Here is a 14,909-nt window from a genome sequence, read left to right on the forward strand (position 1 = left end):
TTCAGGCTGTGCACTGGAGCAGGTGTTAGGCCAAGAAATTAGCTCAGGCAGGAGAAGAAGGGAAAAAAAAAATTCTGGAGACTGCTTTTATATATGATGGACATATATAGAAAAAAGCAGTATTTTGGGCCGGATATAATGTGACGGCCGTCTGCGAATCTGGGCTGCAGTGGAGACAGCACCCCGAGTAACCCCGAGACCCTTAACCCATATACAGGGATCTGGAATTGTAGCAAGCCCCAGGGGGTGGCTGTCTAGAGGAGCAGTGGACCAGAGCAGGACGGCCGCCAAGGGGTTAAAGCTAAAACCCAAAATCGAGGTCAGGAGGCAGGAGTCGGAGGCCGGAGGGCAGCAGAGGTGCAAAATCAGCAGGCAGAAGAAGAGTCAAAGTCCGGGCCAAGGTCAGTAAAACCAGAAGGGCAGCAAAGGTACAGAATCAGCAGGCAGCAGAAGAGTGAGGAATCCAAGCGAAGGTCAGCATCAAAAAATCGGAAGAGAGGCAGAGGTACTAAAACGGCGGGCAATAGAATGGTCAGAAATCCAGGCTGAGGTCAGAGTTAACTATAGCAAATTACACAGTAGCACGTAGGGGAACCTGTTGTGAACTCATTTTCTGCTCCACCAGTTGAGAGTTCTCCTTCCGTTCTCCCTCTGGTGGTGACAGGAGGTAGTGAGGTTGGTTTAATTGGTAGTGATCTGCCACCTGATGAGGAGGATAACGATTGGATCTCTGGAGTATCAGACTGGATATAAGATAGCTGGCGCCGTATCCTGGTGCTGGTGATTCAGTCTGCTTCTCAGGTCTTGGACTCCAGCTCTGTTCCAGTCTTCTCAAGTTAAGTTTGTTTTTGCTATTGTTCACACTTGCTCTTGTTGGTCAATTCAGTTTTATGTGGTCAGCCAGCCCCTGCTGGGGTTGTGCTGAATTTCCACTCCTATTTATCTGTATTTGCCTTTTGGTCCCTTATTAGATTGGCCTCTTTTTGCTCTGTCTCAGAATATTTCAGAGTGCTGATATAGTGGGAGAAGTCTAGTGACTTCAGGGTTAATTTTGCTATCAGAAGTGTTGGACATTATTTTGGTAGGGTTTTTGGCAGATTGCAGACAGTGTCTTTTCTTTCCTGTCCTTTCTAGTTAGTCGGGCCCCATCGTTTGCTCAGCCTATTTTTCTGCCTTTGTTTGTGTTTTCATCTTGTTTCACCTTCAATACATGTGGGGGGCTCTTTTTCCTTTGGGGTCTGCTCTGGGGCAGTTAGTTTTCCTCTTTTCCTGCTTTAGGCTTATGTAGCTCTCCGGTTGTGACGAGGCGTCTAGGATCATCGTAGGTACGCTCCACGACTGCTGCTAGTTGTGTGGTAAGATCAGGGATCTGCAATCTGCACAGTTACCAACCTCTCTGGTTTTCTGAGACTTGGCTTGTGGTGTTTTTTCCTCCTCGGTGACCCATTCATAACAGGAACCAAGAATATATCCGGCGGCTTGCAAGACCCGTCCCAAGGTATTTGAGAGATCAGGTCATCCCTCACAGGTTCCCAGACTGATTATGTAATTAGAACCGCCCCCAGGACTAGGCCAGATGGAGATGCAATAAGCCCTACATGACTGACAGAGGGGCGGAGCCTGCGCCCACCAGATGCCTGCGCAGGGGCCTCTTCTCTGTCACCACCCTCACCCAGGGGCGAACCACGGTGCCTCCCAGTGGCCGAGGCAGGAACAGCAGGCCCCGAGTCTGGTGGCGACGTGTCAGTCCGGCGCCTCCTAGTGGCCGAAGCCGGACAAGCAGGCCCCGAGTCTGATGGCGACGTGCCAGTCCGGCGCCTCCTAGTGGCCAAAGCCGGAACAGCAGGCCCCGAGTCTGACAGCGACATGCCAGTCCGCCGCCTCCTATTGGCCGAAGCCGGAACAGCAGGCCCTGAGTCTGACAGCGACGTGACAACCATAGTGACCAGACTGTAGAGGACCATAGTAACCAGACTATAGAAGACCATAGTGACCAGACTATTGAAGACCATAGTGACCAGACTATAGAAGACCATAGTGACCAGACTATAGAAGACCATAGTGACCAGACTATAGAGGACCATAGTGACCAGACAATAGAAGAATTTAGTGACCATACTATAGAGGACCATAGTAACCAGACTGTAGAGGACCAGGGCTGCCACTAGGAATTTCATAGTCCCATACTGGCAAAATTTTCGGGGCCCGCTTGAGACTCCATCCCAGCCCCACCTCCACCCCTCGAACCTTCCACAGTCCCACCGCGCACTCATAGAAAAACTCCACATCTGCTCCACATCCTCACCAATCACACATCACCAGATCACATACATAGCCAACAGCTTTTGTTTTGGGCAAAAGATTTTTTTAAGCCACCACAGAAAGGTAGACTCTTTTGGCTGGGCCCTACTCTACTCTAACCTATTACACATTTGTTAAAATATGCAATGTAATTTAGGTATATTTTTATTTATTTTTCAATTTTTAAAATGACCAATAATATCACATCCAAGGGACAAATACCACCATACCATGATCAGATCACATACTGTATTACCACTACAGTGATATGATAATATCACATACAAGGGACAAATACCACCACACCATGTCCAGACCACATATTACCACCACATGGTGACCAATAATACCACATACAAGGAACAAATACCACCACACCATGACCAGACCACATATTACCACCACATAGTGACCAAATAACAGCACATACAAGGAACAACTACCGCCATACCATGGTCGGACAACATATTACCACCACATAGTGACTAAATACTACAATACTGATCATTAATAAAAAAGCACAATACTAATATCACCATAATACACAGGAGATCTGTACTTAGTATGCAGTGTCCTGGTACAGGTAATACAGTGATAACCGGTCACATTATACACAGGAGGTCTGTATATAGTGTATAGTGTATAGGTAATACAGTGATTACCAGTGACATTATACACAGGAGTTCTGTATACAGTATCAGTGTACAGGTAATACAGTGATCACCAGTGACATTATACACAGGACCTCTGTATATAGTATACAGTGTATAGTGTCAGTATACAGGTAATACACTGAGTCGCCAGTGACGTCTCTAGGTGAAGTCCTTCATCTTCACTTTTCATCTTCATCCAGCACAGCCCGCCATCACTTCTTTCAGCCAGGGCTTGTCTCTGCAGGAAATAACATAGTTATCTAGAGCACCACTTGCAGAATACATTACTTATTTTTTTTCCCAACTTCTACACTACACCAGATGAAGAAAAAAAGGTGTAGTGTTGCTCTGCACAGTATCAGGACCACCCCCATTTAAAACAGTATCCTCAAAAAATAAAATAAATACATGACTGCAGTAATAGTGTCCCTTAATATATTATTATTATTATTATGCTTTTATATAGCGCTATTTATTCCATGGCGCTTTACATGTGAAAAGGGGAAATATAGACAAGTACAATAAACATGTGTAAGACAACGGACACACAAGTACATAAGGAGAGGGGACCCTGTCCGCAAGGGCTCACAATATATCCCTTAATTAGCCCCAATGGTAATAATATCCCCCATCATGGCCCCCGTGTGTCTCATTCTTGGCTCCAGCCATATGTTCTCCCATCATGCCCTAATGAGTATCCATTCTACCCCCATGTGATGTCCCATCCAGCCCTATATAATCTCCCCATCCTGCCCCATCTATCCCATGATCCTGCCCCATTTGTCCCCTGATCCTGACCCATCTATCTCTATCGTATCAATCCTGCCCCATGATCCTGCACCATGTGTCTCCATTTTTCCCCATCCGTCTCCATCATGCCCCATATTCCTGCCCCACCTGTCTCCATCCTGCACCATGTCTCCATCCTGCCCCCACATCTCCATTCTGCCCCGTGTCTCCATCCTGCACCATGTCTCCATCCTGCACCATGTCTCCATTCTGACCAGGGCCCCATTCTGCACCGAGTCTCCATCCTGCACCCTGTCTCCATCCTGCACCCCATGTCTCCATCCTATCCCCGTGTTTCCATCCTGCCACGTGTCTCCATTCTGCCCCCGTGTCTCCATCCTACCCCCTTGTCTCCATTCTGCCCCCGTGTCTCCATCCTGCCTCGTGTCTCCATCCTGCACCATGTCTCCATTCTGTCCAGGGCCCCATTTTGCTCCGAGTCTCCATCCTGCACCCCGTGTCTCCATCCTGCACCCCGTGTCTCCATCCTGCACCCCATGACTCCATTCTGCCCCCGTGTCTCCATTCTGCCCCCGTGTCTCCATCCTGCCTCATGTCTCCATCCTGCACCATGTCTCCATTCTGACCAGGGCCCCATTCTGCACCGAGTCTCCATCCTGCACTTTGTCTCCATTCTGCCCCGTGTCTCTATTCTGCCCCATGGCTCCATTCTGCCCCGGGCAGGATGGAGACACATGGTCCATGTGTCTCCATCCTGCCTTCGAAACATATTGCGGCTTGCCACTTTCAATAAAATTAAAAAACAAAAACTTTCTCCTTACCTGGCTGCATTCCAGCGGTGATGTTCCCTCCAGGCATTTCAAGCGCGGACTCGCCGGTGAATGACATTGACGTCATACACTGGTGACGTGTGCGCTGATGTCAGCTTCCAGCCTCTGATTGGCTGGCGGCTTTTAACTATTGCTGTGCGGGCCTCCCACGGCAATAGAGTTTAACTGAACCTGCGTTTTGCTGCCGCTGGGGCCCGATGAGCAGAAGAAACGGGGCCAAAACTATACCATACCTGAGCAGTGCAGGTAAGCAGCCAAAATCAACCTCAAACTATACCATACCTGAGCAGTGCAGGTAAGCAGCCAAAATCAAACCAAAACTATACCATACCTGAGCAGAGCAGGTAAGCAGCCAAATCAACCCAAAACTATACCATACCTGAGCAGAGCAGGTAAAAGCAGCCAAATCAGCCCACAACTATACCATACCTGAGCAGTGCATGCAAGCAGTCAAAATCAAACCAAAACTATACCATACCTGAGCAGAGCAGGTAAGCAGCCAAATCAATCCACAACTATACCATACCTGAGCAGTGCAGGCAAGCAGCCAAAATCAACCCAAAACTATACCACACCAGAGCAGGTAAGCAGCCAAAATCAAACCAAAACTATACCATACTTGAGCAGAGCAGGTAAGCAGCCAAATCAACCCAAAACTATACCATACTTGAGCAGAGCAGGTAATCAGCCAAATCAGCCCACAACTATACCATACCTGAGGAGAGTAGGTAAGAGGTGGATCACACATCCGTTTTTAGACGTCCGTCAAAATCCGCCGTTTAGCAAAAAAAACAGATCCGCCATTTTTTTGGCGGATCCGGTTTTTTAACCAGAGACTTCCATTAGTGGCGAAAGCAGATCCGTCCAAAAAATGGATCCGGTAGCATCCGTTTGTGGCAAAACGGAAACGGATCCGTTTTTCACACTTTGGTGGGCGCCAAAAAACGGATGTGTGAAACAGGCTTAAGCAGCCAAATCAGCCCACAACTATACCATACCTGAGCAGTGTAGATAAGCAGCCAAAATCAACCCAAAACTATAAATACCTGAGCAGAGCAGGTAAGCAGCCAAAGCAACCCACAACTATACCATACCTGAGCAGAGCAGGTAAGCAGCCAAAATCAACCCAAAACTATACCATACCTGAGCAGAGCAGGTAAGCAGCCAAATCAACCCAAAACTATACCATACCTGAGCAGTGCAGGTAAGCAGTCAAATCAACCCAAAACTATACCATACCTGAGCAGTGCAGGTAAGCAGCCAAAATCAAACCAAAACTATACCATACCTGAGCAAAGCAGGTAAGCAGCCAAATCAACCCAAAACTACCATACCTGAGCAGAGCAGGTAAGCAGCCAAATCAACCCAAAACTATTCCATACCTGAGCAGTGCAGGTAAGCAGTCAAATCAACCCAAAACTATACCATACCTGAGCAGTGCAGGTAAGCAGCCAAAATCAAACCAAAACTATACCATACCTGAGCAGAGCAGGTAAGCAGCCAAATCAACCCAAAACTATACCATACCTGAGCAGAGCAGGTAAGCAGCCAAAATTAAACCAAAACTATACCATACCTGAGCAGTGCAGGTAAGCAGTCATGTCAACCCAAAACTATACCATACCTGAGCAGTGCAGGTAAGCAGTCAAATCAACCCAAAACTATACCATACCTGAGCAGTGCAGGTAAGCAGCCAAAATCAAACCAAAACTATACCATACCTGAGCAGAGCAGGTAAGCAGCCAAATCAACCGACAACTATACCATACCTGAGCATTGCAGGTAAGCAGCCAAATCAACCCAAAACTATACCATACCTGAGCAGAGCAGGTAAGCAACCAAATCAACCCAAAACTATACCATACCTGAGCCGAGAAGGTAAGCAGCCAAATCAACCCAAAACTATACCATACCTGAGTAGAGCAGGTAAGCAGCCAAATCAGCCCACAACTATACCATACCTGAGCAGTGCAAGTAAGCAGCCAAATCAACCCAAAACTATACCATACCTGAGCAGTGCAGGTAAGCAGCCAAATCAACCCAAAACTGTACCATACCTGAGCAGTGCAGGTAAGCAGCCAAATCAACCCAAAACTATACCATACCAGAGCAGGTAAGCAGCCAAAATCAAACCAAAACTATACCATACCAGAGCAGGTAAGCAGCCAAATCAACCCAAAACTATACCATACCTGAGTAGAGCAGGTAAGCAGCCAAATCAGCCCACAACTATATCATACCTGAGCAGTGCAAGTAAGCAGCCAAATCAACCCAAAACTATACCATACCTGAGTAGAGCAGGTAAGCAGCCAAATCAGCCCACAACTATACCATACCTGAGCAGTGCAAGTAAGCAGCCAAATCAACCCAAAACTGTACCATACCTGAGCAGAGCAGGTAAGCAGCCAAATCAACCCAAAACTATACCATACTTGAGCAGAGCAGGTAAGCAGTCAAATCAGCCCACAACTATACTATACCTGAGGAGAGTAGGTAAGAGGTGGATCACACATCCGTTTTTAGACGTCCGTCAAAATCCGCCGTTTAGCAAAAAAAACAGATCCGCCATTTTTTTTGGCGGATCCGGTTTTTTAACCAGAGACTTCCATTAGTGGCGAAAGCAGATCCGTCCAAAAAATGGATCCAGTAGCATCCGTTTGTGGCAAAACGGAAACGGATCCGTTTTTCACACTTTGGTGGACGCCAAAAAACGGATGTGTGAAACAGGCTTAAGCAGCCAAATCAGCCCACAACTATACCATACCTGAGCAGTGTAGATAAGCAGCCAAAATCAACCCAAAACTATACATACCTGAGCAGAGCAGGTAAGCAGCCAAATCAACCCACAACTATACCATACCTGAGCAGAGCAGGTAAGCAGCCAAAATCAACCCAAAACTATACCATACCTGAGCAGAGCAGGTAAGCAGCCAAATCAACCCAAAACTATACCATACCTGAGCAGTGCAGGTAAGCAGTCAAATCAACCCAAAACTATACCATACCTGAGCAGTGCAGGTAAGCAGCCAAAATCAAACCAAAACTATACCATACCTGAGCAGAGCAGGTAAGCAGCCAAATCAACCCAAAACTATACCATACCTGAGCAGAGCAGGTAAGCAGTCAAATCAACCCAAAACTATACCATACCTGAGCAGTGCAGGTAAGCAGCCAAAATCAAACCAAAACTATACCATACCTGAGCAGAGCAGGTAAGCAGCCAAATCAACCCAAAACTATACCATACCTGAGCAGAGCAGGTAAGCAGCCAAAGTTAAGCCAAAACTATACCATACCTGAGCAGTGCAGGTAAGCAGTCATATCAACCCAAAACTATACCATACCTGAGCAGTGCAGGTAAGCAGTCAAATCAACCCAAAACTATACCATACCTGAGCAGTGCAGGTAAGCAGCCAAATCAACCCAAAACTATACCATACCTGAGCAGAGCAGGTAAGCAACCAAATCAACCCAAAACTATACCATACCTGAGCCGAGCAGGTAAGTAGCCAAATCAACCCAAAACTATACCATACCTGAGTAGAGCAGGTAAGCAGCCAAATCAGCCCACAACTATACCATACCTGAGCAGTGCAAGTAAGCAGCCAAAATCAACCCCAAACTATACCATACCTGAGCTGTGCAGGTAAGCAGCCAACCCAACCCAAAACTATACCATACCTGAGCAGTGCAGGTAAGCAGCCAAATCAACCCAAAACTCATCCGCCAAATTTTGCATATATGACAGAAGTTTTTTTTAGTTTATATACCAACACTTTGCAATTTGACCACCAGATGGCAATGTTATATCACAAATGGATTAAAACACTAAATTGTTCAAAGTGAGATCCACTAGCAAGCAGCTCAATAAACCAGCCTTATATTATTATATATATATTCCTTGGGGCAATGAAGTTGCGAGTCTCGATAGCGGCACCTCAATTTTTCAACTAAACGTGAAGGTAAAATTTCTTTGTGGCATCCTTGAAAATAAATATATATGATTTATGTTCATAAGTCCTATTCAAAATGATGGCAGGGATAGTATAAACAGTAGATTAACAAAAAGGCCAGGTTAAAATGAGAAGGGATTGTTTGAGAGATTTATATATATTATGAGGCTGGTTTATTTAGCGGCTTGCTAGTGGATCTCACTTTGAACAATTTAGTGCTTTAATCCATTTGTGATATAACATTGCCATCTGGTGGTCAAATTGTAAAGTGTTGATACAGTGGCATGCAAAAGTTTAGGCACCCCTGGTCAAAATTACTGTTATTGTGAACATTTAAGCAAGTTGAAGATAAAATGATCTCTAAAAGGCCTAAAGTTAAAGATGACACATTTGTTTTGTATTTTAGGCTAAAAATTAATACACATTGTAGTTTTTTCACATTTTAAAAATTACAAAAAGAAAAATGGTCCGATGCTAAAGTTTGGGCACCTTTGGAGATTTGTGTGCTCAGATAACTTTGACCAAGGTTTCAGACCTTAATTAGCCTGTAAGGGTTATGGCTTGTTCACCCTCAATGTTAGGAAAAGCCAGCTGATGCAGATTCCACAGGTTTAGAAACACATAGCCTCCTCTAACCTTGTGCGAAAAAACAGCCACCATGGGTTCTTTTAAGCAGCTGCCTAGCACTCTGAAAATGAAAATGGTGGAGGCCCACAAAGCAGGAGAAGGCTATAAGAAGATAGCAAAGCGTTTTCAAGTTGTCCTTTCCTCAGCTCAACATGCAATTCAGAAATAGCAGTTTACAGAAACAGTGGAGGTCAAGATAAGGTCTGGAAGGCCAAGCAAAATTTCAGAGAGAGCTGCTTGTAGGATTGCTAGAAAGGCATATCAGAACCCCCACTTGACTGCAAAAGACCTTCAGAAAGATTTAGCAGATTCTGGAGTTGTGGTAATTGTTCTACTGTTCAGAGACACCTTATCAAATATGGCCTTCATGGAAGAGTCATCAGAAGAAAACCTCTCCTGCACCCTCACCATAAAATTCAGCATCAGAGGCATGCAAAAGAACATCTAAACAAGCCCAATGCATTTTAGAAACAAGTCCTGTGAATCGTTGAAGTTAAAATAAAACTCTTTGGTCGCAATGATCAAAGGTATGTGCAGAGAAAAAATTGCATAGAATTTCAGGAAAAGAACATCTCTCCAACCATTAAGCATGGGGATGGATCAATCATGCTTTGGAGTTGTGTTGCAGACAATGGCACAGGGAACATTTCACAGGTAGAGGGAAGAATGGAGTCAATGAAATTTCAACAAATTATTGATGCAAACATAACACCATGTGTAAAAAAGCTGAATTTGAAAACAGGATGGCTTCTACAAATGGATAATGATCACACACCTCAAAATCCACAATAGACTACCTCAAAAGGCGATAGCTAGAGGTTTTTCAATGGCCCTCACAGTCCCCCGATTCGATCATCATTGAAAATCTGTGGCTAGTCCTCAAAATAGCAGTGCATGAAAGGCGACCCAGGAATCTCACAGAAATGGAAGAATTTTCCAAGGAAGAATGGATGAAAATCCATCAAACAAGAATTGAAAGACTCTTGGCTGGCTACTAAAAGCGTTTACAAGCTGTGATATTTTAAAAGGGAGTGCTACTAGGCACTAATTATGCAGGGTGCCCAAACTTTTGCATTGGCCTATTTTCCTTATTGTAATTTTTAAAATGACAATATATAATTTTTTTGGCCAAAAATACAGAGAAAATGTGTCATCTTTAACTTTAGCCCTTTTAGAGATCATTCCATCTTCAACTTGCTTAACTGGTCACAATAACAGTAATTTTGACCTGGGGTGCCCAAACTTTTACATGCCACTGTATATAAACTAAAAAAAACTCATATATGCATAAATGTATAAATAGCACGGAGCACTTTTTCCTTATTTATGAGATTTTTTCAATTAATTTTTATAGCACACTGGCACTTTCATGTCTACAATTGTGGATTTTTTAACACTGGATATATACTAATATTGTTACTGTGTGATTCAAAATAGTCTGTGAACTCCTGAAAAAAGCTTCTATTTTTTCAGTACCTTTTCTTGCAAAAAATCTTTTTTTAAAAATTGTTTTAATGAAATAATGAATAAAAATTAATTTTTTATTAATCTTTTTGGGTCATACCTGAGCAGTGCAGGTAAGCAGTCAAAATCAACCCAGAACCTGGAGTGGCCAATTGGAGCAGGGAAAAGCGCATATCTCTGCTGCCAATCTCCCATGGTCTCACCTGTTCCTTATCCAGCTGAATACTCCTCTTTAAAATAAATAAATAAGTAAAATAGTAATACTTTACGTTCCAGAATTAAGTTTCAATTTAAGCTCTTGAGTTGTTTCTAATCTCCTCCTAATTTTCAGCACAAAGCCAGGAGAAAAAGAACAAATTGTGGTGGAAATGAAGCCAGCTGAAGAATCTGTCCTGCTTCCGGGAGCACAAGACAAGAAGCAGACAGCGGACCAGGTGACTACACACGCGACATCAAAAGCATGACACCGATATATATGTACCCCAGTAAATCCAGGCCATGCCCCATGATGACACCCGCAGTGCCTCGGATCACAGTGCCATCAGTAATGTCAGCCTACTGCCCCAATCGTCTGTCCGACCCCTGTAATGTGCTCTAAGAGATGGTAAAGCCCTATTTCCATTTAGGTTTCCTATTTCCTTCCCCTCTGTGAACTAGTCAAATTATGAACTACATCTATAGATACTAGAAGAAAAAAATGAAGGTTTCCAAGGCACCAGATAATTCTCAAACATTTTCTTTATTGCGCCATGTTAACGACTCACAAACATGAAGCCAAAATTCAATGAGAGAAAAAAATCATCAACAGCAGAATGTTTTTTCTATCATTGAATTTTGGCTTGGAGAAGGCAGTTTTTGTGGTCGTCATGTGTGTCAGTTTTTAATATGACAGATACCAGGGTGGAGTGGATTTGTGATATGTAATGCTGGTTTAGCCACAATCCAAATGATCTCAGGAGAAATTGGTTTAATATCAACGCATTTCAGAGTCCATCTGACACCTTCCTCCGGACAGCTTGACCAGATGGACTCCGAAACGAGTTGACATTAAACCACTTTCTCCTGAGATCATCAGCATTACATATTCTAAACCCATTCTACACTGGAATCTCTCTGAAAACTCTCGTGGAAATGGTATCAGCCAACATTGTCGTCGCATCTGTGGTTGTGTCTTACACAACCCCTTCAGGTGAGCTAATACCTTTTTATCCTCACCATTTTACTTGGATAAGACCCTATTTTTTGTCTAGCTGAGTTTTTAATATGAAGCAAATATTTCAGAAAATGAAAATGCTTGAGGATTATGTTATGCCTTGGAAACCTTCTTTTTCTCTGCTATGTTGTGTGGTTGGATGATGAGCTATTGCCAAGCAAGCTCGGATTGTAGTAGTTGTGTGGAGAGTCCAAAACTAATCTGTCCAACTTCAGGTACAAGGTCTCAGCTACTAAGGTACAACGCCTAATCTGTTGTCCTGCAGGCTCCGATAAGCCATAATGTGTCACTCTCCCGGTGGTATGACTGCAGAGGAATGAAACACTTTCTGCTAGCTTCTCACAAATCTGATACCCTGGGATCCCAGAAGTAAGACACTTTGTGATCAATGTATTGTCTAGAGACCCTTCTAATTCATGGGAACTGTCTAAAGTGGAGAAACTGTTTGAAGAAGATTAAAACCCCAGTATGGCAAACCTTTTTGCTATGTTATAAACACCAAGTCTCTGTGTCACTGTGACTCGGCTTCTCGTCTCGTGCTCTCTTACATCAGCCTTGTCAAATCAACACCCTTTACTATCTTTATTAAAGATGGTTTACATTATCAGAAAAAAAAATAATGCTGCGGATTTCATCATAACGGGCCTACCATCTAAATATAGACCCTGACATGTGATATCAAGGGGAGAAAAAGTTGAACTTAAGTGACCAGTCCTTTTGGTCAGCACCAAGATAATCCAATGCCAGACTCCTTTGACAACTGCTCTCTCATAGAAAGCACAGGAGCACTTGGCCGAGCCTTACAATATGTACGGTAGTCAAGAGACATAGCGGTCACAATGCACAATCTAATGTGCATGCCAAGAAAGCAGAAAAGAGCGGCCCAAAATAAAAAAGACCCCTTTCTCACATGATAGATAGCCTATCACTCTGATACTTCTCATTGGTTTTATATACTGTGCGGCAGCGGTGTGTACGCACCCAGCTACTCGCGTGACTATTGCAGCCCATCACTAGCGCTGAATAGCTGCAGCATTTAAATAAATTATAAGCAAATTAATTCTCTTTTACTGACTTACATGTATTTATGAAACACAAATTAAATCTAACTGTATGAAGACATTAAGGGGTCCACGACCCATTCTTAGCATTGGTCATCAATGCAAGATGGGTCGGGGACCTACTCTCACCACCTCCATTCATGAGATCAAAACTGCTGCGGCAGTGGTCAGCAATGGTCAGATATAAGTGATATTTGTGTGTTACTCAGTGGCCGATATTCCGTACTGTGCTTTATCTCCCACTCACTAAGCAACTTAAACATTTTCACTCTGGATTGATGTGACAATAATAGTGAATGACGTGTTTAACTCTTCTCTTTCAAGGAAAAATATATGGACCTAAGAAACTGAGTTGCCTGAAACTGTGTTATCAGACCCTGGAATGACCATTGCGGCATCGATGTTTATCTGCAAATGTGGATAATATGAAGATCGTCATTCCACCAGAGACCTCCCCAACTAATCCACTGTCACAACGTACCTGCTGGTCAAACAATACGAACACTTTGCCTATATCCTCTGCTTCAATTGGACATGATCTTTGGACAGAATGATGATCCTTGTGGTCTCCACTCGTCCACATTGATTCTCTTTTCTCTGGCCGTGTATGATGAGATGAGGACAATCAGTATATATAAGATGCAAGGACTTCCCTGAAGCCCTGCATTTCATCTTGTACAACGGAGCAATGGACACATGTTGAGTCAGGTGATGTTCCTGCTCAATGATTCACTTCTGGGTTCATGTTAGATTTTAATTTTTCAGACAAAAATGAATTAATGGTTTTATGGAGATGCTACATTCAAAAAATTTTAGGAAATGAAAATCTCCCAAAATAGTTTATTCTTTTGTGCCTCTCAGAGTAATGCACAACACAAAGTGATTGTATGTTTACATAGCTGTAGCTGAGAGGCTTAACTACATTATGTGTTTTTTTTATTCTTAATGGTATGCCAAAAAGTTGATTCTGGTGGAAAGTAGGCAAGTCTCCCAAATGGCCCCATCTATCCTTGACTTGCTGAAATCCAATCAGGTTTAACAAAAGAAAAATCATTATCATCATGAAAGGCCTAATAGAACATAAAGCATAATGTCTGTAGATTACTTCATCTGTAGCCAAGATTGGCAAATATTTGATTGACCAGAGACACCTTACACCCCAAATATGTAACCATCCCATACAGAGACAGAGGCTCAGCTTCCACAAAGGGCTCGGTGTCCACGATGTAAATAGATAACGGTGGCCTTATCCACAAATATAATGACTGCTTCTTCGGAAACTGGAGCAGAGAATTGATCTATAACTGAATTGCACATATATATTTTCAGAAGAATAGTGTTGAAGTTTCCACTTGTCTGGAGAACCGGTATTAGGGCATGTGCACACATCTTTTAAACTCAGGATACCCCACCAAGTTTTTTCAAGCCAAGCCATTTTTTTGTGACATATTTAAAAGCCACAAAAGATGGCAGGCATCTCCTTTCTGTCTTTTTATGTCCCCATAGACTTCTTTACTGAGTTTGTGGCGTCACTTTTTTTTAACCGCTAAATTTCTCTTGAAACCTGAAGCCATCAAAAGACTGAACATATGAACTTGCCATTTGGACATACAATTGTGGCCAAAAGTATTGACACCCCTGCAATTCTGTCAGATAATACTCAGTTTCTTCCTGAAAATGATTGCAAACACAAATTCTTTGGTATTATTATCTTCATTTAATTTGTCTTAAATGAAAAAACACAAAAGATAATGAAGCAAAAAGCAAAACATTGATCATTTCACACAAAACTCCAAAAATGGGCCAGACAAAAGTATTGGCACCCTCTGCCTAATACTTGGTTGCACAACCTTTAGCCAAAATAATTGCGACCAACCGCTTCCGGTAACCATCAATGAGTTTCTTACAATGCTCTGCTGGAATTTTAGACCATTCTTCTTTGGCAAACTGCTCCAGGTCCCTGATATTTGAAGGGTGCCTTCTCCAAACTGCCATTTTTAGATCTCTCCACAGGTGTTCTATGGGATTCAGGTCTGGACTCATTGCTGGCCACCTTA

General features: G+C 43.3%; 1 protein-coding gene across 2 annotated transcripts in view; it reads left to right on the forward strand.

The window, feature by feature from the left end:
* The window catches only part of MCAM (melanoma cell adhesion molecule), a 222,107-nt gene extending 207,587 nt beyond the window's left edge, over positions 1-14,520 (forward strand). For both annotated transcript variants that reach the window (XM_073566449.1, XM_073566450.1), the window contains 2 exons: positions 10,910-11,012; positions 13,177-14,520. In XM_073566449.1, the coding sequence (XP_073422550.1) occupies positions 10,910-11,012; positions 13,177-13,203 (130 nt within the window). In that variant the 3' untranslated portion in view covers positions 13,204-14,520. The remainder of the gene's footprint in view (positions 1-10,909; positions 11,013-13,176) is intronic.
* Positions 14,521-14,909: the final 389 nt, after the last annotated feature.

The sequence above is a fragment of the Dendrobates tinctorius genome, unplaced genomic scaffold (assembly GCF_039654945.1).
Source record: "Dendrobates tinctorius isolate UK_male_01 unplaced genomic scaffold, ASM3965494v1 ptg000018l, whole genome shotgun sequence".
In the NCBI taxonomy this organism is placed as follows: domain Eukaryota; kingdom Metazoa; phylum Chordata; class Amphibia; order Anura; family Dendrobatidae; genus Dendrobates; species Dendrobates tinctorius.